General features: G+C 40.1%; 1 protein-coding gene across 1 annotated transcript in view; it reads right to left on the reverse strand.

Annotated features, from left to right (window-relative positions):
* Nucleotides 1-24,733, reverse strand: part of FYB2 (FYN binding protein 2) — a gene marked incomplete at both ends in the record, with an annotated part of 168,557 nt that overhangs the window by 41,700 nt on the left and 102,124 nt on the right. Inside the window, 4 exon segments of the mRNA XM_079720915.1 lie at nt 846-948; nt 4,956-4,987; nt 7,246-7,280; nt 15,405-15,505. Of these exon segments, the coding sequence (XP_079577041.1) occupies nt 846-948; nt 4,956-4,987; nt 7,246-7,280; nt 15,405-15,505 (271 nt within the window).

The following is a 24,733-nucleotide window of genomic DNA, read 5'->3' on the forward strand; positions in this document are numbered from 1 at the left end:
CCCAACCTGGTCCAGCCCAGCCTCTGGGCCTACACCCCAGTTCAGGCCCATACCACCACCAAGGTGCTTGATTTACCCAAGCCCTGGGTGGAACTGGAACAATTTGATAGGTTGAGATAGGCACATCTCAAACAGGCATCTCAAATGTTTTGAGCCCTTGTAGAGCCCCAGTGGTATTTCTTGTTTAAGCCTCTGACCACACGGTTTTGAAGGGGATAGTGTCCATTGGATATGGATACACACATATACAGTGTTTACTATTAACAAACAATGTTAATTAATCCATTAATTAGCAACAATGCATTTCATTTTAATGGTAGCTTGTGGCTTACAAAACACCTTCATCTATATTATTTCATTTCATTTTCCCATCACAAATGAGATAGAATCAGGATGGGAGTGGGGATGGTATAATCAGGTGCGGATTATTTATTCTCACTTTACACATGAGACGCCTGAGCTCAGAGACTAACTCCCTGTTCTCATCAGGGCCTCAGAGCACAGAACTTAAGGAGTCCTCCCTCCAGGTTCTGCAAGAGCAGGGTGGGCACCTGAGTGACTGTCTCTTTGCATTTTGCCCTCTGGGTACCTTGCTGGACTCATACCCATCTCAGCCCTGCTTATGAGGCCTGCTTCCTGGCTAATAAGTGGAAAATCCAAGGCTAGAGTTCAGGGTTATTGTCCTGTCGATTTCTTTGATAAAACACCCAACACCCACTGCATCTTCTGACTGTCTGTCTCTCTGGAGAGTTACATGGCTCAGCCTCTAAAAAGTCACCCCATGAACTGATCCTATTACGTGGCTGACGTGGACTGTTTGGTCTGGAACCCTAGAACACAGATACCTTGGAAAGATAGTCTGAATATAGATCCTTTTCTGTTTTTTGTGGTTCCAATTTGCATGGCTCTTTTTCCTTCATTTTTTTATCTTCGTCTTCATGTTTCAGGCTGAAATGTGAAGAGATACCAGGGAAAAAGTGAAGGCGAGAGTATTTTGATGATAGCGTGCCCCTAACCCCCTTTTTTTTTTTAAGATGAGGGGACCAGGGTCAAGTCAAACATAGAAAATTCCCCTGAGTTTCTGCCTGCTCCAATCAATGCCAGAGTGAATTCCTGCTTAAAATCTCTTAATAACTTCCATTGCCTGATGGATAAAGTATCAGTCCCACCGTGATCTGGCCCCCACCTTTCTTTCCAACCCCGTCTCCGTCTGTACCTTCTATCCACGTTTATTCTAGTCTACACTCTCCTAATTCCCCAATCCTTCCATCCCATTTTGAGCAACCCTCCTTTCGTATTTGCTATTTCCCTTGTCAGTCATGCCTTCCACATCCTACACTGCTGAGAAACACAGTACCCTTGCCAATCTGTCTGAATCAGCTTACCTCTGAGAATCTTTGCTTGATTCTCCCAAGCAGCCATACCCTTTCTTTAATCTGTTCCCCTAACGCTCTGTCCCTCTATCTTGTATTAAACTGCAGTGTCTATGGATCTGTTTCCAGTTCCTCCACTTTCCCTTGTCAATTAACTAAAAATCAGAGCTCTGTTATTTATCTGTATCCCCAGCACTAATGCTGTGTAACCTGTGGTAGCAAAGTGATCCCCAGCCAGTATTCCTTCATAAGAGGCATGACTGCCATGCACCAGTAATATGGACACCAGCCACAGTGGAAGAGCAGAGGAGGGAGTCAAGGTGGAGAGTTTAGTGAAAAAGCTGGAAGCCAGGACAGAACACTGAGGAGCATCAGCATCCATGTGAGAACTTCTGTTTCTGGCATCAGAGTGAACTAGATAGTTCTACAACCACATTTACATGGAAAGCAGAGAAAGAAAACCAGAGGGCTTCCCTGGTGGCACAGTGGTTGAGAGTCTGCCTGCCGATGCAGGGGACACGGGTTCGTGCCCCGGTCCGGGAAGATCCCACATGCCGCGGAGCGGCTGGGCCCGTGAGCCATGGCCGCTGAGCCTGCGCGTCTGGAGCCTGTGCTCTGCAACGGTAGAGGCCACAACAGTGAGAGGCCCACGTACCGCAAAAAAAAAAAAAAAAAAAGAAAAAGAAAACTAGAAGAGGTGGTCGTGAAGGAAGGAGAAACACCAGGAGAGAGTGCTGTTCCGAAAGACAACAGGAAGAATTTTAAGGAGTTTCACTCATCCATTCATCCAATGACTGATGACTCTTATCCACCATTAAGGCCACTAATTCTAGAACATATATTAGAACAGGGGCTGTGTAGGCAGGGCTGGGTTCCAGCCCCCACTCTGTCTCTTTCCAAAAGCCTAAGATGAACTTTTCTAAAAGTCAAGTTTTTCCAGAATGGATATATATATATAAAACTGTCAAATTACATTTAATATTGTGACTCCTAGGAATGCTAGAGGAGAGGAGTACATTACTTCTGCTTTAAAACTCTTTTGTGGTTTCCACCGACCTATAGGATAAGGTCTAAATCTGTGCCATCAAGACAGTGGCCACTGTCCACATGTGGCTATTGAACACTTGAAATGTGTCTGGTCCAAATTGAGCTGTAAGCAGGACTTCTCTGGTAGCACAGTGGTTAAGAATCTGCCTGCCAACGCAGGGGACACGGGTTTGAGCCCTGCTCTGGAAAGATCCCACATGCTGAGGAGCAACTCAGCCTGTGGGCCACAACTACTGAGCCTGAGCTCTAGAGCCCACGAGCCACAACTACTGAGGCATGGACGCTTAGAGCCCGTGCTCCACAACAAGAGAAGCCACCGCAATGAGAAGCTCACGTACCACAACAAAGAGTAGCTCCTGCTCAACGCAACTAGAGGAAGCCCACGTGCAGCAATGAAGACCCAATGCAGCCAAAAATAAATAAATAAATTTATTAAAAACAAAAAATTGAGCTGTAAGTATAAAACATATCTGGATCCTGAAGACTTGGTATGAAAAAAAGGATCTAAAATATTTCATTAGTAACTTTTGTGTTGGTTACATGTTGAAATGATAATGTTTGGGATCTATCAGGATAAATAAAATACATTATTAAAATTCATTTCACTTTTTTTTTTTGCTTTTTAAAGATGGCTACTAGAAACAAATTAAGTGACATATGTGGTTTGCATTACATTTCTATTGGACAGGGTTGCTCTGAATTTAATTAGGGAGCGCAGCCCTCCTGGATCCAGCTCTGCGTATGACCCCGGCCTCGTTCCGGCTGTTCCCACACCGCACTTTGTGCTCAAGCATCATCCAGCTCTTTGTGGATCCCTGTACTGGCCTCACAGTTCAACACTACATCTTTGCTCCCACTTGTCCTTTGCCTGGGACATGCCTTCTGCCATTTTTACCTGGCCAGTTCCTACATGTTTTCATGATTCAGCTCAGTTGTCACTCTTGAAGGAAGCATGCCTGGTGCCTCACCTCTGTGTTTTCACAACTGCCTTAGCAGTGATTATATGATGTAATTTCCTACTTACGTGGTCATCTTCCCTCCAAGGGACCCCCTCATCCCAACCACTCTGGTCTCCACTCTCATCCTGCACTAAGCATTAGAGATATATTGTATTCATTTTCGAACCTCAGGGTCTAGCAGTGCCTGAACAGAGAAAAAGCTCAATAAATGTTGAACTAAATACGTAATCATCTGACACGTGCCTCCTATGTGCCCAGCACCATGCTAGGTGCTAAAAGGTAATTGCAGGGGTCATGAATTTAGGGTCAGGCAAGAACCCAAGGAGAGAGATGAAGCAGGGTTTTCCCCAATGATTCAGCTCGTGTGTTTTTAGCCTCAGCCAGGAAATGTTGATACTTGCTCCTCCAGAGCTCATGGACCATGTTTATTTTAATGCATTAAAAAGATGCAGACATAGAGAATGGACTTGAGGTCATAGGGAGGGGTAAGGGGAGGCTGGGACGAAGTGAGAGAGTGGCATGGACATATATACACTACCAGATGTAAAATAGATAGGTAGTGGGAAGCAGCTGCATAGCACAGGGAGATCAGCTCGGTGCTTTGTGACCACCTAGAGGGGTGGGATAGGGAGGGTGGGAGGGAGACGCAAGAGGGAGGAGATATGGGGATATATGTATACGTATAGCTGATTCACTCTGTTATAAAGCAGAAACTAACACAACATTGTAAAGTAATTATACTCCAATAAAGATGCTAAAACAAAATTTTTAAAAAACCCTCCAGGAAGAAAGAGAGAGAGAGAGAGAGAGAGAGAGAGAGAGAGAGAGAGAGAGAGAGAGAGAGAGAGGCAGACTCTGAAGAGTCAGGTAAAAGCACTGTTATGTGCCAAGGCCCTGATCTGGACCAAGAATGAGAAAAATGGGCCCCTCCCACAAGGAGCACACAGACAAGAAGGGGAGGGGAGAGTGAGGATGAACTGGAATCTTAGCAAACAAACGATATACGTGACATTAGTGCAAACGTGTGTGTGCCTTACAGCAGTACTGCAGGGAAGGGACTGGTTACTTCTCTCTGAGGAGGGGAATTAGGAAGGCTTCTTCCAGGAGGGGACATTTGATGGTTAGTAGAAGTTTGCCAGATCATTAAGTTGGGGTGAATGAATTAAATGAGCAAAGGCAAAGAGGCCTGAAACAGCATGGTGCATTTTGGAAACTATAAATTCTTTGGGATCCATGTGATTGTTATATGCCTGTTTGACTGTGTCTCTCCCACTGGGGAACTCCTGAGGGTAGTGGCTAGGTCTCTGTCACTGCTCCAGCCCTAGTGGTTAGCAAATGGCCAGCATGTTGGGGACTCAGCAAGCCTCTGCTGAGTGAGTGCAGTGTGCTAGAACGAGATAAACCTGAAAGGCCAGGCAGGACCTCTGAGCACCTTTTCTGCACCAGGCACCTTGAAGGGTGCTAGGGGTGTTGAACCAGGTCAGGCACTGGGAACAGCTGGCCCATTAAGGAAAACCAGTGCAGTGCAGAGTGTCAGCAGCTGATTCACGCTTCTCCTTTTGACGATAAAACTCACCTAAGTTCTTGATGGAGAGAACTCTTCCAAGGCTGAAAGTAAAGAGGAAAACGGTCATTTTCAGAAACCTACCCAAGTCAAACCCCAACCAGGCCAATGTTGTTTGGTTACAGATCATTAGAGACCTGACTGGCCAGTAAGGTCTCAGTACAGAGCAAAGGTAGACGCTGACAACAGAACATTCCATGAACTGCTGCCAGTGTAACTGAAGATCAATCGAAAAGAAAACAGGCGTTTCTGAAGTTACGGTGCGTGCCAGCGGGAACGTGTAATTTGACTTAGAAAAATAAACTGTTCTCTGCACACCTTTCCAGGAATGCATCTGTAGAATAAAGAACTTTTAAATCTTATGAGCAAACAGGAATGTGCGATATTTGAGCAATGTTCCAGCGGGCAAAATTCGTACAGGCAAGTGTGCAAGCCATGCTGGGAATTCCCTATTCCTGATCACGTACCGCCTGATCGAAATTCAGCTGTCACGTAATCTAGACTTGGTGCCATTAAAATTATGTCCCAACGACCATAACATAGCTCCTCATCTAGTCAGTTGTCACATATCTGATGCCATTCCCTATCTGGATTCTAGCCAAGAACCTGAAGAGAACAGAAAATATCTAAGCATCCAAAATGCTGCCACAAAGTCCAGGCCCAAGAGCTCATATACCCTCCTTTGAGGAGAGCCTCACAGCTTTCATTCAGGGATGACTGGCTCTCATTTTCCATATAATCCTAGCAGATTGGATGGCAGCACTGGTAGAAAGACAAGTCAGACAGACCTTGCTTTGTATCTTTGCTATATTATTTATAGGTTATTTAACCTCTCTGAGCCTTGAGTTCTCGTCTGTAAAATGCAAGCAGGGATACCAGCTCACAGGGTGACTGGGACACACACACACAGACACAAGTGCCTGTCCCCAAACAGGGACTTGGTGTGTTCTCAACCACATGAAAGACTCACTGCTGGACACAAGAGGCTGACAGGAGAAGGAAATAATAATTGATATAAATAAGAAAACAACTACAGCAAACAGACCATAGTGGTTTGGTGTGAGGGCAACTGGCTCTGGACACCTGTGAGGGCCCAAGAGCATCTCATAAGAAAAGCATGAACAGTGCCCACTCAGCCCCTTATGTTCCAGGCGACTCCAAGTCATAAAGAAAGGGTGAAATCAGATTCCAGCCACCGAGCTCAAAAACACTGAGATGAACGTAATGTATTTCTGAAGGTTGAAAGATTTAAAAAAACATACTTTCATGCTTTTTATTTTGAGTGAGATAAAATTTGGTCATTTGGAAAGTTCCCTTGTGCAGAGAAGTTTATTATTTGCTGATATTGCCAGCTAAGTGAAGCATCTTAATGAACTGTTTCTGCTTTCGTTAATAGGAATAATAATCATTTATCGTTTTCTATCTATAAAGTGTATCACAAATGAACAATCCTTTCCAGTAAGCATTAGAACCATGAAGCAGAAAGGTGAAGGACCTCAACTAAATGTACCCAGTGATAGAGGAGTAGTGCCTTAACTGTCCCAGTTAAAACATTAGGTAAGTGCCTACTGTGTGCCATGTGCTGTACTAGGTGCTCATCTACTTTGTCTGGCTTAGTTCTCTCAGCAATTCAGTGAAACAAGTATTGGCCCCTCATTTATTGAGCCTCTACTACTGCAGATTAGGTAACCACAAGGCATATGCTTCCTGCCCTCATGAGGAACGCACCGTTTTACAGAAGACAGCTGTAGGTCAGGAGGTAAAATGCCTGGGATAGATTCCAGCACTTCCTATTAAACTGTTTACCTGAATTTACCTCTTTTCATTCTCACAGTGACTTCTGATAGGGATGCTTCTATGACCACTATTTTACACGTGAGGAAAGGGAGGTTCAAGGTCACGCAGACAGGAGCCGGGATCAAAGCCCGTGATTCTGCTTGGGCCCTAAATCAAGTTGCTAGCACTGTGCCCTCCAGAAGCCCAGAAAATATGCCTTCAGGAGTCTGGTCATTCTCGTGAAACCACAGGAGCTCTTCTCTCTGAAGGGACAGTTATTAAAGGCCGGTTGGTTCTGGCCAGGAATGGATTAGGACCACCTTCTCCCATCCTAACACAATTTCTGTCTCTGACCTTATAGGGCCTCAGGCTTCAGAATCTTAGCAGCTAGAGTCTGGAAAATCCCCCCAAATCAGGGGAAAACCCAAAACAAAGACCATTCCTCCCTCATGAAAGAAACTACTTCAGAATCATCTCTGCACACTTGCTTTAGTTATGAAGCTGATAAGAAGAGAAGAAACAATACCTTTTGGAGTTCTTCAATTCTGACTTCATAAGTTGCTAAAATAAACATGAAAAAATTATTTCAAGGCAGTTTCTTATAGTACCCATTTCTTATACAGTATGCAGGATTAAAGCAATTATAGAAGGTGGCAGAGTTCAGTTTTCTCAACCTTCAGATCAATCTGTCTATGGGAGACTTGTCCACGTGGTTTGGGAAATTCTCAGGTCATTGATCACGGTATCATTTCTGGGGGGATTTCTAGGATGGAATGTACAGTCAATTTGTTTCAAAAACATTTGAAACAATTTTCAGTTTCCTTTTTTTTAAGTAGATTCATACGCTACGATGAAGAGAAAGTGCTGCAATTTAGTGGTAGCAATCAGAAGGCAAACTTGAAAGGAAAGGGAAAGGAAAAAGGCCAACAAAAGTCCAAATCCCACTTCAACAAGTCAAACTCCACAACAAGCCTAAAAGTGTTTGGTTCCATGAGTGTTTTGTTTCCTTAGTACAGCTTGGAAAGAGGAGACTGACCACCAACTAAGGCTCGAATACCTTTTGACTTTTTCCAAAAGTTTCGTGGATTTTATTTAATGACGATGCCAAATTTAACCATTAACAAATACAAGTAGTAGCAAGAATTTGGGTTCACAGCCTAGTCCTGCCACTTCCTACCTGTGGAACTACAGACAAATTACTTCATTTCTTCAAACCTCAGATTGCTCATCTGTGAAATGGGGACAACTGGAACCTGCCTTCCAGAGTTCATGGGGAGATTAAAGGAGATGATGTAAGTCACGTATACCTAGCAGAACACCAGATGTTGTATAGAAAGTGACATGTTTTTTGATAAAATTGCTAATTTAATTTTTCTTTGCTTATAAGTTATCTATAAAAGTTTTCCCCCTACTGTTAATGAATATGTATGCATAATAAACAGGACTTCCCCAGTTCCTTTTCTCTTTCTTGCTGCTAGAGTCCTAAAGCTTTAGTTTACAGAACTGACCAAACAATAACATACATTTTTAGCCATTATTATTCTACACATAAAATCCATTAATAAAGTAAATGAAATTACAGTTTTTCTTTAGGGACTATGTGCATGTGATTGTTGACACAGGGACCTAAACTTCTGTGTGGAGGATGAATAACATGTACTTCAGCTTCGGTAACTGTACACTCTTATTTTCACCAGTTTTTGAATCAACACATTTTATTCTGCTAGTATGTGCTTTAAAAACATTTAAGAATACCTGTTTATAATGCAGTCTGCCTCATCCTTTTCAAGCATAAATTTATTTTCCAATTTTAAAAATGATAATCTCCTTCTCTCTCCCTCCCCCTACTTATTTACTGTTCTGTGTTTTTGAAAGAATTAACAAATCATGATCTCTTTGCTTCTACCTGCCACCTGGTGGGGATGGAGATACTATTCTGTCCTAGAAATGGGAAAACCAAGGCTCAGAGAGGACTTATTCAATACTTGCTAAGGCCAGTAAACAAAGATAATCCACACACAATTAATAATGCATTCATAATTTGATACTGTTTTTTTAGCAAAGTGGAGGTTCTCCCAATAGTAAGTATTGCCATCAAAACCTGCTCCCAACGTAGGAATAAAAAGTACAAATATCACATCCCAGGGGGTCAGGAAAGGACTAGGAATTATAATAGAACAGGAGGATGTAACCCAAAGCATTAGAGCCCTCACTTAATTTCCACAGGGAGTTATATAACTCTTTCCACTGAATAGCTTTGTCCCAGCTGGGAGAAAAAGAACAAATATCAGAAGATGGTCCTCAGCAACCCTCCAACTGTAGTATCATATCATGGTCACGTCTTCCAGGTCTCAGCTCTTTTTCCATTTACTAAATCCCTGTGTGACTTTGGAAAAGTCCCTTCACCTGTTTTATACCAGGAGGTGAGACAATTATTACTAATATTATAAAGACAATAATAAAAAATAGCTAACTATTTTTATGAAAATCACTACTAAGATTCTGATTTACTGATGAGGAATAGACACCGGAGAAATGAAGCAACTTGCCCAGGTTCGCTCAATAGGAAATGGCTTTCAAACTTTTTTCCAGCCATGGAATCATTCATTTAAACACAGTATTACAGGAGCATAAACAAGACTTCTCTGGAAGTTATCCCCGAGGGTCTCCAGGACCCCTTAGGACAGCCCTTGGTCCTAGGAAGCACAGTCTGAAAGGCACTGGTCTAGATGAGCTTTGAGGACAATTCTGCAGAGCTTCCAGACAAGCCTAGATCCTGCTTACACATCACCAAGTTCTGTACGAAAAGGTGAAGCTTCAGAAAGGCACCTATGCCAAGCTATGCACCTCAGAGTTGATGGCCTTCTGTTTTCTGGGCATTGTTTAAGGGACAGACTCACCCAAAAGTGATGGCAAAGCCTCTTTCTCCTTCCCTTCCTTTCCCCCTCATTCTCTTTGTCCCAGAAAGGTAGCATTTAGATTCCTCACCATTGGCAGGCAGAGGAAGGAAGAAACCCATTTTAAGCTAATTTTTTTATAAGATGTGAGACTCACATTGAGGTTTATTTATTTTTTTTACCTATGGATATCCAGTTGCTCCAACACCATTTGTTAAAAGGCTATCTTTCCTCCATTGAATTGCTTTACAATTTTGTAAAAAACCAAAATCAGTTGGGCATATATTTGTGTAGGTCTTAATTCTGGGTTCTCAATTTTATTCTATGGTTCTATGTGTTTCTCTCTGCCAATACCACACAGTTTTGGTTACAGAGCTATAATTCTTAAAATTAGGTAGTCTGATACCTCCCACTTGTTCTTCTCCAAAACTGTTTTAAGCTATTCTAGTTTCTTTGCCTTTCCATGCACATTTTAGGATAATATTGTCTATATCTATAAAAGAATCTTGCTGGGATTTTACTAGAAATTGCATTAGACCTGTATATCAACTTGGGGAGAATTAATATTTTTACTATATTCAGTCTGCCAATCCATAAATGTAGCAAAAATGTTTCTCCATTTATTTAGATTTTCTTTGATTTCATCAGCATTTTGTAGTTTTTAACATTTAACTCTTATACACGTTTTGTTAGATTTTAGTCTAAGCATTTTTTTTGAGTGATTGTAAATGGTATTACATTTTTTTCATTTTTAGTGTTCAAGTGTTCATTGGTAGTATATAGAAACACAATTGATTTTTTAATGTTTACTTTGTATACTGTGACCTTGCTGAACTCATTTATCAGTTCTAGAAGGTTTTCTTTTTTTCTCTGTAAATTCCTTGAGATACCCTTTTTAGACAATCATGTCATCTGCAAATAATGACTGTTTGTTTCTTTCTTTTTGATCTGTATTCCTTTATTTCCTTTACTTGCCTTATTGCACTCACTAGAACTTCCAGCACTACATTGAATAGGAGTGGTGAAAGTGGACATCCTTGCCTGGTTCCCAGTCTTAGGGGTAAAATATTCAGAGTTGTATCATTAAGTATCATGCAGACTTTTTGTAAATGTTCTTATCTAGTTTAGGAAGTTCCCCTCTATTCTTATTTTTCTGAGAGTTTTTATCATGAATTGGTGTTGAATTTGTCAAACACTTTTCCTGCATTGATTGATATGGTCGTGTGATTCTTTTCTTCTTTAGCTAGTCAATATGGCAGATTTAATTGATTGATTTTTGAGTATTGAACCAACTTTACAATGAATAAACCACACTTAGTCGTGGTATATAATTATTTTTCTATCTTGATGAAATCTATTTGCTATTTTGTTAAGGATTTTTATGACTATACTCATGAAGGATATTGATCTGCAGTTTTCTTCTTTTGTACTGTTATCTGAGTTTGGTATCAGGTTAATGCTAGCTTCCACTTCTATTTTTCAGAAGAGATTGTGTAGAATTGGTATTAATTTTTCTTTAAACATTTGGTAGAATTCTCCACTGAAATTACCTAGACTTAGAAATCACTTTTTTATGTTTTTAAATTATGCATTCAATTTTCTTAATAATTACAGGGCTATTCAAATGATTTATATTGGGTGAGTTGTGTTTTTTGGGGAATTGTTCAATATTTATCTAAGTTGTCAAAATTTACATGTATACAGTTGTTAATAATATTCACTTATCCTTTTGACATCTGCAGGGTTTGTAATGATATCTCTGTTTTGCTCTTAATATTGTTAATTTGTGTCATCTTTGTTTCTTTGTCAGTCTTACTAGAGGTTTGTTAATTGTATTGCTCTTTTCAAAGAACACGCTTTTGATTTCATTGATTTTCTCTATTGTTTTCTGTTTTCAAGTTTATTTAAGTTTCTTTATTGCTTCTTCCTTTATACTTGCTTTGGATTTATTTTGCTCCTCTTTTACTATGTTCTTGAGGTAGGATTTTAGATTTGAGGCTTTTCCTATTTTTCATATAAGAATTTAGGGCTAAAATTTCCCTCTCAGCATTGCTTTAGCTGTGTTCCACAATTTTGGGTATGTTGCATTTTCATTTTCATTTAGTTCAAATGTATGTTTTGATTTCTCTTGAGACTTACTTTTTGATCCACATTTAGAAGTGTTGTTTTGTTTCTGAGTGTTTGGAGAATTTACTGTTACTTTTCAGTTCTTGATTTCTAGTTTGATTATATTGTGGTCTGAAAACATACTCTGCATAATTTCAATTCTTTAAAATTTTTTAAGGTTTGTTTTATGGCCCAGAATATGGTCTATCTTGGAATATGTTTATGGGCTCTTGAAAAGTATGTGTGTTCTGCTCTTGTGTGTTCTATTGATGTCAATTAGATCCTACTGGTTGATAGTGTTGTTGAATTCTACTGTATTCTTATTGATTTTTTGTCTAGGTGTTTTGTCAATTGTGGAGAGAGGAATATTAAAGTCTCAAACTATAATAGTCTATTTGTCTATTTCTTTTTTCAGTTTTTGCTTCACATATTTTGCAGCTCTGGAATTTCATTCATATACATTTAGGATTGCTAAGTCTTGTTATTGCTCCCAACACAGCCTTTGCTGATACCACAGGGAGAGGGTGGCTGCCTTTACTACTGGGCGTTTGTGAAAGTCCTGACTCTCCACGAGGTCTGCTCTGACACCAACCCCACAGGGAGGGGAAGGGATGCCTTGTTATTTCTGGGTGGAGGGCTGGAGTCCATGCTCCCCATATGGTCTTCACTGGCTGTCACTGTAAGTGGAGTTTTGTTAGCCTGGCAGGGATGAAAGTCCCAGATCTCTACTTGGCCTTCTCTGAAAACACCTCAGCGGAGGGGTTGGGGTGCATCATTGTAGCTTGATGAGGGTGGATGTCCAAGATTCCCACTCAGCATTGGCTGGTGGTGGTGGGGCCAGTTTTGTTTTGTTCTCTGTTACATTTAGCTGGGGGAGAACAGTTGTTGTCTAGAGGCTTTCTGTCTTTCTAGGCTCCCCTTTTCCTGGTCCTTTGGTCAGAAAAAGCAGGCTTCTGTTGGAGCTGTTTTGTCTGTGCCCATTGGTGTTTCTGGGTTGGCAGCTACTTCAGCTCCAAGTCTGGGATATATGAAGCAAGAAGAAAACCCAAGGAACTCACCACTTATCCTTGTTGGGTCCAGAGGTCCCTAGCTGGTCTACCTTTCTCTTTCTACCTTTTCAGAGTGTTCTAGTTTTCTTATGTTTGAATATAAAAAATACTATATATATATATACATATATATATATGTATATATATATATACACATACACACACATATATATAGTGTATATATATAGTGTATATATATGTATACACTATATATATATATTACTTTTATATAGAATATCCAGGGGTTTTAGTTGTACTTAGCAGGGGGACCAGGGAAAAGTACATCTGCTCCATCATCTCAGAGCAGAGTTCACTTGACTTTAAATGTATTACCTTCTCAAACACACAGAACAATTACACAAAGGAGACATTATACCAATTTGGTAGATGAAGAAACTGAGATTCATATATCATTCAACCAGTAAGTGTAAAGAGGATGAAATACGTGGTAACAGTCAAACGAACAGGGACAAGTGGGGATCAAATAGTCCACTTCCTTCCCTTTATTTCCTGTAGGGTAATTGTATCTTGGCTCTTTAGAGAGGGACAGAGAAAGGAGTGGAGGATATAACAGAATCTTTTTGATCCCAGGCTGCAGTTCCCCAGCTTCTTCAGCCCTGGCCGCCCTCTTCCTAACTCCCACAAATGCCATTATGGCCTGGGAAGCTCTCACCACCCTCACCCTTCTCTCACTCTACCGCCTTCCTATTGCCCTCTGCTCAGTTACCTCTCAGTTGCATCAGTGGGTTATTTTCTGAGCCCTTTCTCTTTTCAGTCATAAACACTTGCTTCCTTAGCAGCACGGAGGGACACAAAGAATTCCTCAGTTGAAGACTGAAGAGAGGCCTGGGTTAGTGGTTCCTTCTTTGGGTATCACAAATGATGTCCCCCACAGGCCCACCTTGGACATCTGTGGACTGGAGAGAACAAATGCAGGCCTCTGGTCCAGCTTCCTTCCTTCCTTCTTTTCAATCCTCAGCTTCACCCTACACACGAGGGGCCTTGCATATGTCAACCTCATCCTCTCCTGTCCCCCATGAACAGATCTCTCTGCAGCCCAATGTGTCCTGAGGAGGAAGGACCTAGGGAAGAGGCCCAAGCAGGATCTTAGAAAGCCACTTGTGGGAGGGCATTCTGCGGGTCTCCTGTAATCCAGAGAGAAGGTGCAGGCTCTGAATCCCCTTGGCCCTGTGAGCTCTTAGCTTTGTAGAAAAATGCAGTTGGAATGTAGTCCAAACGGGGCCCACAACCCTTCTATTCAAAGTGTGGTCTGTGGACCAGCAGCATCAGGATCACTAGGGCACTTGTTAGAAATGCAGAATCTCAGGCCCATCCAGAGCTACTGGACCACAATCGATGTTTTAACAAGATCCCCAGGTGATTCATGCAAACATTATAATTTGAGAAGCCGTGCCCTTAAGGCAAGGGCCTGGACACCCCAAGTATGGAGCAGCACTGCCTTCTGGGTTGATGGGGACAGGAGTTCTGCTTCTTATGACTAGTACATTACAAGCCAAATGGGAGAATCCAGAGTTTGCCCAGTCTAGGAGAGAATTTTTCCAGGAGTTCTTCAACCCCTTATTTCCCAGGAGAGGGGAGGGAAATTTCAATGGGTTCTAACTGTTACCCGTGAACTTCCTAAGCGTGTGATCCCAGGCAAATGACTTCCTCTCCCAGCGCCCTGGGCTTCTTGTCTATACAATAAAGAGGTTGTAGCAGAGGATCTCTCTCTAACTCTCCTTTCAGGGAAGTCAACATTCTTGACTGAGAAGCAGCATCAAATTGTGGAAAGAGCATGGATCTTAGAGGCAGTCTGAACCATTGCACATTACAGCCCTACCGTATATTACTTGTGTGACCTTATGCAACTCAATCTCTCTGATCTTCAGTTTTCTGTCTCTAAAAGTGGGTTAATACAACCTCTATATCACAAGGGATGTACACAGAGGTCGTAACACAGAACTGTGGCCCATAGTACCGGCTCCATAAATACTAGTGTTTATTCCAGCACTAATATTTATGCCTTTTGTAGAAAATTGGCTGATCCTATAGGCAGAACAAAGACATAGAAACCTGTAGAAATGCTGTGAGTCCCTGCTTCTTCATCATCTTGCCTGAGGGGGTCTCTTTTTTCACTGAAAGTTCTGAGCTTTGTTGGAAGACTTAACTTTTAACGAATCCTCTGCTTCTATTCAGGCTAAACACAAGGACCTCATTCCCACAGTCTCTTATCTCCCTCTCCACACACTGAGTTACCAGGGGACTTCAAGACAGACACCACGAGAAAAGAGATGACGTTTCCATGGGAGGAGAAGGAAGAAAAATGAACCGCCATATCTTGATTTTCCCTCCCACCTATCTACAAAAGGCAAAGCATCTAAGCAGATTGGTGAAGGAGAGAATAGAAGAGGGTAGAGAGAAGGCAGCACTAGGGCTGGGAGATAGCCCTGATGCCCAACTGGGTTTATTTATATTTTTAAGAGACTAGACAAGGAAAAAATAAAAGGACATGTGATAGTAAAGCAACATGGCTGTGAATTTTTAAACTTAGAGTTAGCTGGGGGGAAAATATCATTTTGGACACATTTTCATTCCATACAGGGTTACAATATTAATTGGCTTAGCAGACTTACAATCAGCAATCTCTTTTGTGGTGCACAGGTTAATGGAGTTGCTGGAGTGTCTCAGACAGGAAATTGTTGCCTCATAATTATGTGGTTCTTCAAATTCAGCACTGAGAAGTGTGGAGGAAAAAAGTTACTTAAAGCAAAACATTTTTTAAACATATTTTCAAACTTTGGGTATTTTTTTCCTCATTAGAGAAGTAATATAAGTAAGTCTGGTCCATATGGTGACCTAAACAGACATGGAAGGCATTCCATCCCCACTTTAAATACAGAGGAATTCTGGATGAAGTATAACGATGCAAAGAATTATAACAAGAACCATAACTAACCTAGAAATCAATAAGGTAAAAATCCCCAGGTGCCAGACATAAAGAGGAAACTTAAAATTAAAGATATCAGTGAGAATTGCAGCCAAGGTACTCCATGAGAAATTGGGATCAAAGAAAGATCTCACTGATTGGGTGGCTGGGGATTTGATGGCTGGGGATTTAAGTTCAGTCTGAGCCACAGGCCTCATCTGAATGGGAAGCTGGAACTGAGCTAAAAGAATAAGGTCCAGAGTCACAAAATGCCATCCCATCTCTAAAACTAATTCTAAAAAATAACTGCACTCTCCCAGGGAGCAAACAGGGAAGTTTGCTATCTGATCAGGCCCACTGGAGCTCAAAGAGTCACCCACGAGAAGGCAGAAACTCTACAACCCAGCACCCAGTAGGGGTTCTAGATGCATACGATCTGTGTATTTCTGAGACACAAAGCCAAAACTTCTACTTGAAATCCACCCCCAACCTGTCTTGTAAAGGAAGTCTGAAATCATTCTGTAAACATGCTCCCACACCCATGGCACCTATGGTTTCAAAAGGAAACAATTCCCACTCAAAACAAGTGTATAATGAAAAACTGCAAATCACACAAGGAGATGAACCACCAGAGGTAGTCAGAAGATGTAATGAATGGGAGAATTAAATATTAGAATGATATGAAAGTGACATTAAAATAAGTATGTTTTAAGTGTTCAAAGAAATAACGTGAGGAATAAAAGCCATTAGGAAAAACAATAGAGTGTGAAAAAAATATACATTTGGGGACAGGATAGGAGTTATGGAAATCATAAATATAGTTTTTTTAAATTAATTTTTAAATTGAGGTATAACTGATGTACAATGTTACATAAGTTTCAGGTGTACAGCACAGTGATTCACAATTTTTAAAGGTTATATTCCATTTATAGTTATGATAAAATATTGACTATATTCCCTGTGTTGTACTATATATCCTCATAGCTTATTCATTTTATACATAGTAGTTTGTATCTCTTAATCTCCTACCCCTATCTTGCCCCTTTCCGCTTCTCTCTCTCCACTGGTGACCACTATTTTGTTCTCTGTATCTGTGAATTTACTTCTTTTTTGTTATATTCACTAGTTTTATTTTTTAGATTCCACATTTAAGTGATTACATACAGTATTTGTCTTTCTCTGCCTGACTTATTTCACTTAGCATCACACCCTCCAAGTCCATCCATGTTATTGCAAATGGCAATATTTCATTAAATACAGTTTTTGAAATAAAAATGTAGAAGTTGAAAAGTAGACTAGACACAGCAGAAGAGAGAACTGGTGAATTAGTTAGACCTGAGGAAGTCACCTAGCATGTAGCACAGAGAGATTGAGAGATGGAAAGTATTAAAAGAGAGCTCACAGTAGGGAGGATAGAATGAGAAAGTCCAATCTATATATACGAGGGATTCTAAGAGCAAAAAAGAAAGAGGATGATGAAAAGGAGCCAATATTCAAATGATAATAGCTAAGACATTAATACTGAAAAGGGAAATAAATCTATCTATTGAAGCAGCTTTAATAATAAATCCACAGGTATACAGTTTTTAATAAATCAGAATAGGTGAAAGAAAAAAATGTAAAAGTTGTGTGAGAGAAAAGACAGACTATCTACAAAGGAATAGCAGTCAGACTGGCAATGGACTTCTCATTAGCAACAACAGATGCTGGGGATTGTGGATATCTTAAGGCAATGAGCTAAGATAGCTGTCAATGTAAAATCCTCTCCAGATATACTATCATTCAAGGGCAAGAGAGAAACAAAGACGTTTTCGGAGTACAGATACGTGTACTTACTGCTCCCAGATTCTTGCTGAAAACATCAAATGAAACTGAACTAGTAATGAAATATCATATAAGAAACAATGGTGATCATAGAAATTAATAAGGCTATTGGTAAATCTAAATAAATACTGACTGTAAAAAATAATTTGTAGAAGTTTAAGAATAAAATAGACTTAAAATACTAAATAATAATATGGAAGATTGTGAAAGAGGGCTATGGGAGTTATTCTCAGGTATCATTTAGGAGCAGGATAGAGATTTTGATTATCATTAGACTTGGTTAATTGTGGATGCCTTTAATTGTAATCACTAAAAAGAACAGAAATAGAATATTTAACTTCTCAACTGGTAGAAGGAAAATATTCAATGAGAAAGCTTAAATATTAAACAAGAAGGCAGAAAAGGAAAAAATGCATGTAAGGGAATTGCATAGTAAATTTAAAACATAAAATATAATGGGAAAAATTCCAAATCGATCAAGAATCACAATAAATGTACATAGATTAGTCTACTCCAATAAAAATGGAGAGTATCTGACAGGACATTGTAAAAATCTCACTAATGCAGCCCAAAACCACCAGACAAACCAAAGCTCCCATATCAATGTATGGAGAAAGAGATGCAGAACAAACTATCCAAAAGAAAGCTTAGGTAGGTATATTAATATTAGACCATACTTTAGCATGACTGATCAAGAAAATGAGAGAAGTTACACACACGTGCATGCATACACACACATATACGTAAATCACAGATACGAAAGGGGACAAAACTAAGTTAGTTTTAGATTTTCAGAAATATAAGAAAATGTTAAGATCAGCTCTCTGCCAATAAATTTGAAATTTTAGGGAAATCTGGCAAATTAATAGGGAAATATAAAATTACCACAGTGACTGAAGAAGAACTAGAAAGACTGATAGGCCAATAAACCATGAAAGGGCTTGAATCAATAGTACACACACCCGCCTCCACACTCGGGTCACCTCTCTCCTTTTCGTCTGCTAAGTAGTTTTATGAGCAAGTTTTAGCAAAGTTTCAGGGGATAGAAAAACAGAAAAGCTACCCTACTCATTTTCAGAGGATAGTGCAATTTTGATATGAAAACCACAAAATGACCAAACAATAAAATAAAAATAAAGCCCAATTTCACTTAAGAAATTTTAGCCCAAACTCACTAAATACTAAATAAATGAATTAGTCAGTATTAAAATTAACTCAAGAATAACTAAAATTTATTCCAAGACTTCAATGATGGCTCAACATCAGAAAATCTATCTGATGCAAATTATTGCAATTAATCACATTGAAACAGTAAGAGAGGAAAAAAACCCAAATTATTTTAATAGATGCAAAAAAGCATTTCACATAGATAACTCTCTTAACTGGATTAAATACTAACAAATATCACACTTAATGGCAAAGTGTAATACCCTTCAGCCGATATCTAAACTCTGTTGGGAACTCCTGAAATAGGAAAAAAAAAATCCATAGAAAATTGGACAAAAGGATATGATAGACACCACAGAAGAGAAAAAAGGAATAGTTCATAGAAGTAAATATGCAACCTTATAGTCAACAGGAAAATGGAGTGAAGACAATGAGAATTTGGCTCATACCCAACAATTCAGCAAGAATCCCCAAATTGGAAAATAACATCACATTTGGCAAGAACATGGAGAAACAGAAACTCTTTACACTGGTTTGAGAGTATGAACTGACAAGCCATTTTTGGAGACAATTTCTCAATATCTAGTAAAACTGAAGTTCCTTATTTACTATTGTTTAGCAATTCTACTTTAAGTAAATAACCTAGTGAAACTTGCTTATATTCACCTGGAAATACATGAGGATTACCATTGCAGTATCATTTGAAAAGGTGAAAATATAAAACAATCTAAATGTCCCTCAGTAAGAAAATACACAAATTGTGATACATTCATATGATGAAACATATACAATATGCAATTATAATGAATAAACTAGACATACATGCATCATCATAGAATATGAAAACAGCTTTGAAAAAATTCAAGTTTCGGAAGCATAAAATGAGATGCTGTTTATACAAAACTATAAAATACTGTATCTTTAACAGATATCTGAGTTTGTAGCTTAAGAATAAGAAATACCCTAAATGGATTCACTCCAACATTCACAGTTGGAGTTGACTCCAGGAAGAAAGAATGAGAAATGGGACTAGGGAATGAAACAAAGGAGACTTCAACTGTATCCACAGCAAATGAAAAATCACTTCTTCACCCCAACTGTGGATAGGAGAGAGAGAAAAAAAAAATCACACATAATTCTCCCATCTTCACACTAGTGAGCTCTTTGCATTTTGGTATTCTTCCTGATTTCCCCCATATTCTTATAGTTGTTATAGACAATGAAAAGGTTGGAGTTCTCTCTTTACTTTTTTCCCTCTTTTTATTTTATAAGCATATTCCACCAATTGTCTGTAATATTTTAAAAGATGTATATGAGTAGTTCATTTTGCTGAAGAGGAAAAATGTGAACTCTGATGCACCAGTAATTTCTCCCCTCAACATTTTGTTCCCCTCCCCCTCCATGAAATAATCCAGAGAAACGTTCTTAAATTATAGACTATGCCATACATCTTATGCTCCAATGGCCTAACAATCTCAATGTGTCTATGGTAAATTAACTTTATTAATAAGAAACAATTTGCGGAAATATTGAATGAAGATGTGTAATCAATTTCTTGGACTATTTTTGTCAGAAATGAATAAATATCTGACTTCAGATTATCTGAAAGAATTTCAAGAGAATGTAAAAAAAAAAGTCATCTTTCAGATCAATTGTCTTTGTAGAGAGGCAGTCCCAGGATTAATGTTGAAAGGGAAAAAAGATATTGTACATGTATTTAAACTTCCCTTTTTGTTACCTGAGGATGTCTTTTATCTTTTTCCTGGTCCATTAAAACCAGATCTGAGGGGCTTCTCTGGTGGCGCAGTGGTTAAGAGTCCGCCTGCTGATGCAGGGGACCCATGTCCCCTGTTCATGCCCCAGTCCAGGAGGATCCCACATGCCGTGGAGCGGCTAGGCCCGTGAGCCATGGCCGCTGAGGCTGCGCGTCCGGAGCCTGTGCTCCACAGCGGGAGAGGCCACAAAAGTGAGAGGCCCGCGTACCGCAAAAAAAAAAAAAAAAAAAGAATTAACTCTTGAATCAAATAACTGATAATTAGACTTTTAAAAATAGCATCCATTCTATCTAAAATCGATCTCAAAATGCATTCATGCCAGGTTCACAAAAATGCACGAGAAATTTTAAAGGATTTTGTTTTTCTCATAAGCTATTCCAACCTCTGTCTTCTACATATAAGATAGTGGTTAAAGACGAAGCAGTTGAGTAGAATGCTTATAAGGAGACACAGGCTACGGAAAGAGAGGTGTGGGGTTGAATCTCAGCTTTACCTGGCTGTGATCCTGGATTGGTAATTGGACCCAAGTCACTTCTTCCTTTAATCCTCTTTTTTATGAGGATGAGGTGATGTATATTATGCTGTGCTTAGTGCAGTGCTTGGCACAAAGAGTTCACTACTTCCACGTGCACTACTCTGTTTACTACCACTTCCACCTCTACACACATTGACCACTTGGACTTCAACTTCTACCACCTCCACCACCAGTTCTCCCACTTCTACCATTTTTACAGAACACACACACACCTCTGCATATACATCTTTGTATATCATGCCTATATTTTATGAATCATATATATGTTTATGCATATACACATGTATACACGTGTTTGTATGCAGGCCTAATTCTACTATTGCATGTTTCATAACCTTACGGTTTCTACTATGATGTCTACAACCAACAGCAACAACAAACAACATATACAGGGCCTCCAATGTCATTCAGCCCTGGGCAGTAGGTATTTCTTTGTTTCCAATTCATGAATGGATAACCAATTATTTCTATAAAGGGCCATAAAAGTACGACGACTGGGATGGTTAATTTTATGTGGCCACAGTGTGTCCTGATAAATATTATTTCTGATGTGTCTGGAGGGTGTTTCTGGAGGAAGTCAGCATTTGCATCAGTGGGCTCAGCAGAGCAGACTGCCCTCCCTAATGTGAGTAGGCATGAGGCGTCCACTGAGGGTCTGAATAGAACAAAAGCAGAAGCAAAGAATTCACTCAATTTTTCCTGCCTCACTTATTGAGTTGGGACACGTCAACTCATCTTCTCTTGCCTTGGACTAGGATTTACACCATTGGCTCCCCTGGTTCTCAGGCTGTTGGACTTGGAATTACACCACTGGCTTTCCTGTTTACAGATGGAAGATCATAGGATTTCTTAGCCTCAATATTGTGTAAGCCATTTCCTCATCCTTTTTTTTTTTAACTTATTTACTTATTTCTTGGCTGTGTTGGGTCTTCATTGCTGCACACGGGCTTTCTCTAGTTGTGGCGAGCAGGGGCTACTCTTCGCCACAGTGCGCGGGCTTCTCATTGTGGTGGCTTCTCTTGTTGCGGAGCACAGGCTCTAGGCGTGCGGGCTTCAGTAGTTGTGGCATGTGGGTTCAGTAGTTGTGGCGCACGGGCTTAGTTGCTCTCTGGTATGTGGGATCTTCCCGGACCAGGGCTCGAACCCATGTCCCCTGCATTGGCAGGCAGATTCTTAACCACTGCACCACCAGGGAAGTCGCAAATTCCTCATACTTAATGATTAAATAAATATTATATATGTAATATATACTTATATATATGTAATATATAAGTATATAAAATATATGTGCTACTACTGGTTCTGTTTCTCTGGAGAACCCTGACTAATACAATGACCAAGTAAATGTTATTAAAGTGATCCCAGTTTCGGGAGTATTACTAACTCTGAAGCTACTTTGTCAAACCATTGATCTCATTCAAAAGGAGGGCATGTCAACAATAATGATAGCTAATAATTATTACACACTTACTAGTGCCAGGCACTGTTTCAAGTATATGTATCAATTTGTTTGATTCTCATTTAAACCTATGAAGATACTGTCATTCTTTCCATATTCAGATGAGAAAACTGAGGCACAATGCATGGTCACAGAGTAGTAAGCAGCAGAGCAGAGATTAGAAGCCAGATATCTGAGTCCAGAATCTGGGGTCATAACCATTCTGCTGGAGACAGTCTCGGAAAAAGGGAAGTGCCAGCTGAAGTCTAACAGAGCATGAGCAGCTCCACTGCAGTGGAAGTCATCACAGGAGGAGGTCACTGGCACACACAGCAGAGAGGCCCCCAGATGACAAAACAAACTATGAAGCAAAGCCATGATGAAAAACAATCACATGTGCTGAAGATGGGAATGTACAAAAGATCTGAGATTTCTCATTCGTTAACTCACACGCCCTCAATCCCTCTTTGACCAAACTCTATTCATGCTAATGTTATGTATGTTCTCTCCTTGAATCCTCTCAGTAGCACTATGAGACATTTTACACATGTGGAAACTAAGGCTTGGAGATATTCAGTACTTGCCCAAGATAGCACCATTGTGGGTCCAGAAACCAGGCCTTCTAATTCCTAGTCCATGCTCTTTTCCTCTAAACTACTAGTCACTCTAGAACCGAGGAGGAACTAAAATGAAAATGATGAAGTCCAGGTTGATGGTGAAAGTCAAGGAGCTAACAAGTGAGTTTTGGATGATATTTTTCAAAATATCATTAGGCTGATCCAGTGGTTTCACAGATCAATTCCTCTATATAATAGTCACTTATATTGGGAACATGTGAGAGGGAAGTTACTATACTTCTCTATGCCTGACATTATCATCTATAAGAGAACAGTAATACTTAACCTGTATTTTGAGGTTAAGGCAGAATCTATGAAATCACTGCTGAACTTAGGAATGACTCTTTAAAAGCACCCTGACTTCTACTAATGCAACCATGAAAGCAATTTCTCAATAATCCAGCGGCAACTTCCACAGCATGAACAAAAGATGACCTCAAGCCCTCATTTTCATTATTAAGGTCAAGCTTTAAAATATCTGAATTTCAAATTTCAGGGTGTCTGCTTTGAAGTGCGTCATCATATCTGAGAGCATTTGTTTTAAGAAGTAGAAGGCAAGGCCACCCTCTGAGCTGCTGGCAGACTTTCCTAGGAGACCAGCCTCCTGACTCCCAGCTGCTTCCTGTAGCCCTAGACCTCGTTACAGACAAACCCTGTTACTTCAAACACATGACAAATCGCTACCATTTATCAAGTGTTTACAACATTGCTGGGTACTTTGTAGAATTATAGATATTTATCTCAATCCTCACAGCAACCCTAAAAGGTAGGATTTATTGATTTCTCCATTTTCCCATGTGAAGAAATAGGAGGCCCAGAGATATTAAATAACTCTTCTAAGATCACACAGATAGTGTGGTGCTCAAAATATAAACCCAAGGCTATCTGACCTGACCCCAAAGTCTATGCTCTTAACCCCTTATAACAACTCCCTGGATCTTCTCATTTTCAAGTATTGCTATGTCATTCGATTTAAACAAATTTCATTTATGTATCTGGTAAGAAAGAAGTATTTGATTCTCCCTCTGCTTTCAAAGAATTTATAATTTAGACAGGGAGGTGAACTACACCCAAGGATCTGGAAACTAACAAAAAACAGACTGAATATAATAGAGTCACAAGTTAAGAACCATCTAAGTCCATTCTATTATTCAGCCAGCATTTGTTGAACTGTTATTACATGCTACACTGCCTTGTATACATGCTACCACTATACATTCCAATTATGTCAAATTACCTGTGATTCCTGGACACACCAGGAGGTTTCCTGCCTCTGTGCTTTTTTTTTATTTTTTATTTTTTTGCGGTACACGGGCCTCTCACTGCTGTGGCCTCTCCCGCTGCGGAGCACAGGCTCCTGACGTGCAGGCTCAGCGGCCATGGCTCACAGGCCCAGCCACTCCGCGGCATGTGGGATCCTCCCGGACTGGGGCACGAACCCGTGTCCCCTGCATCGGCAGGCGGACTCCCAACCACTGCACCACCAGGGGAGCCCCTCTGTGCTTTTGTATGTGTGGTTCCCCTGCTTGTAATGTCCTAACCTCCAATGTCCTTTTCACAAGCTCCCACTTGTTCTTTAAAGCACTAAGTGTTATTTTCTCTGGTCCTTCTACAGTCTATTCTCCACACAGCAGCCAGGATGATCTTTTAAAAAGATAACTTACATCGACACATGAATGG

This window comes from Hyperoodon ampullatus, assembly GCF_949752795.1.
Source record: "Hyperoodon ampullatus genome assembly, chromosome: 2".
In the NCBI taxonomy this organism is placed as follows: domain Eukaryota; kingdom Metazoa; phylum Chordata; class Mammalia; order Artiodactyla; family Ziphiidae; genus Hyperoodon; species Hyperoodon ampullatus.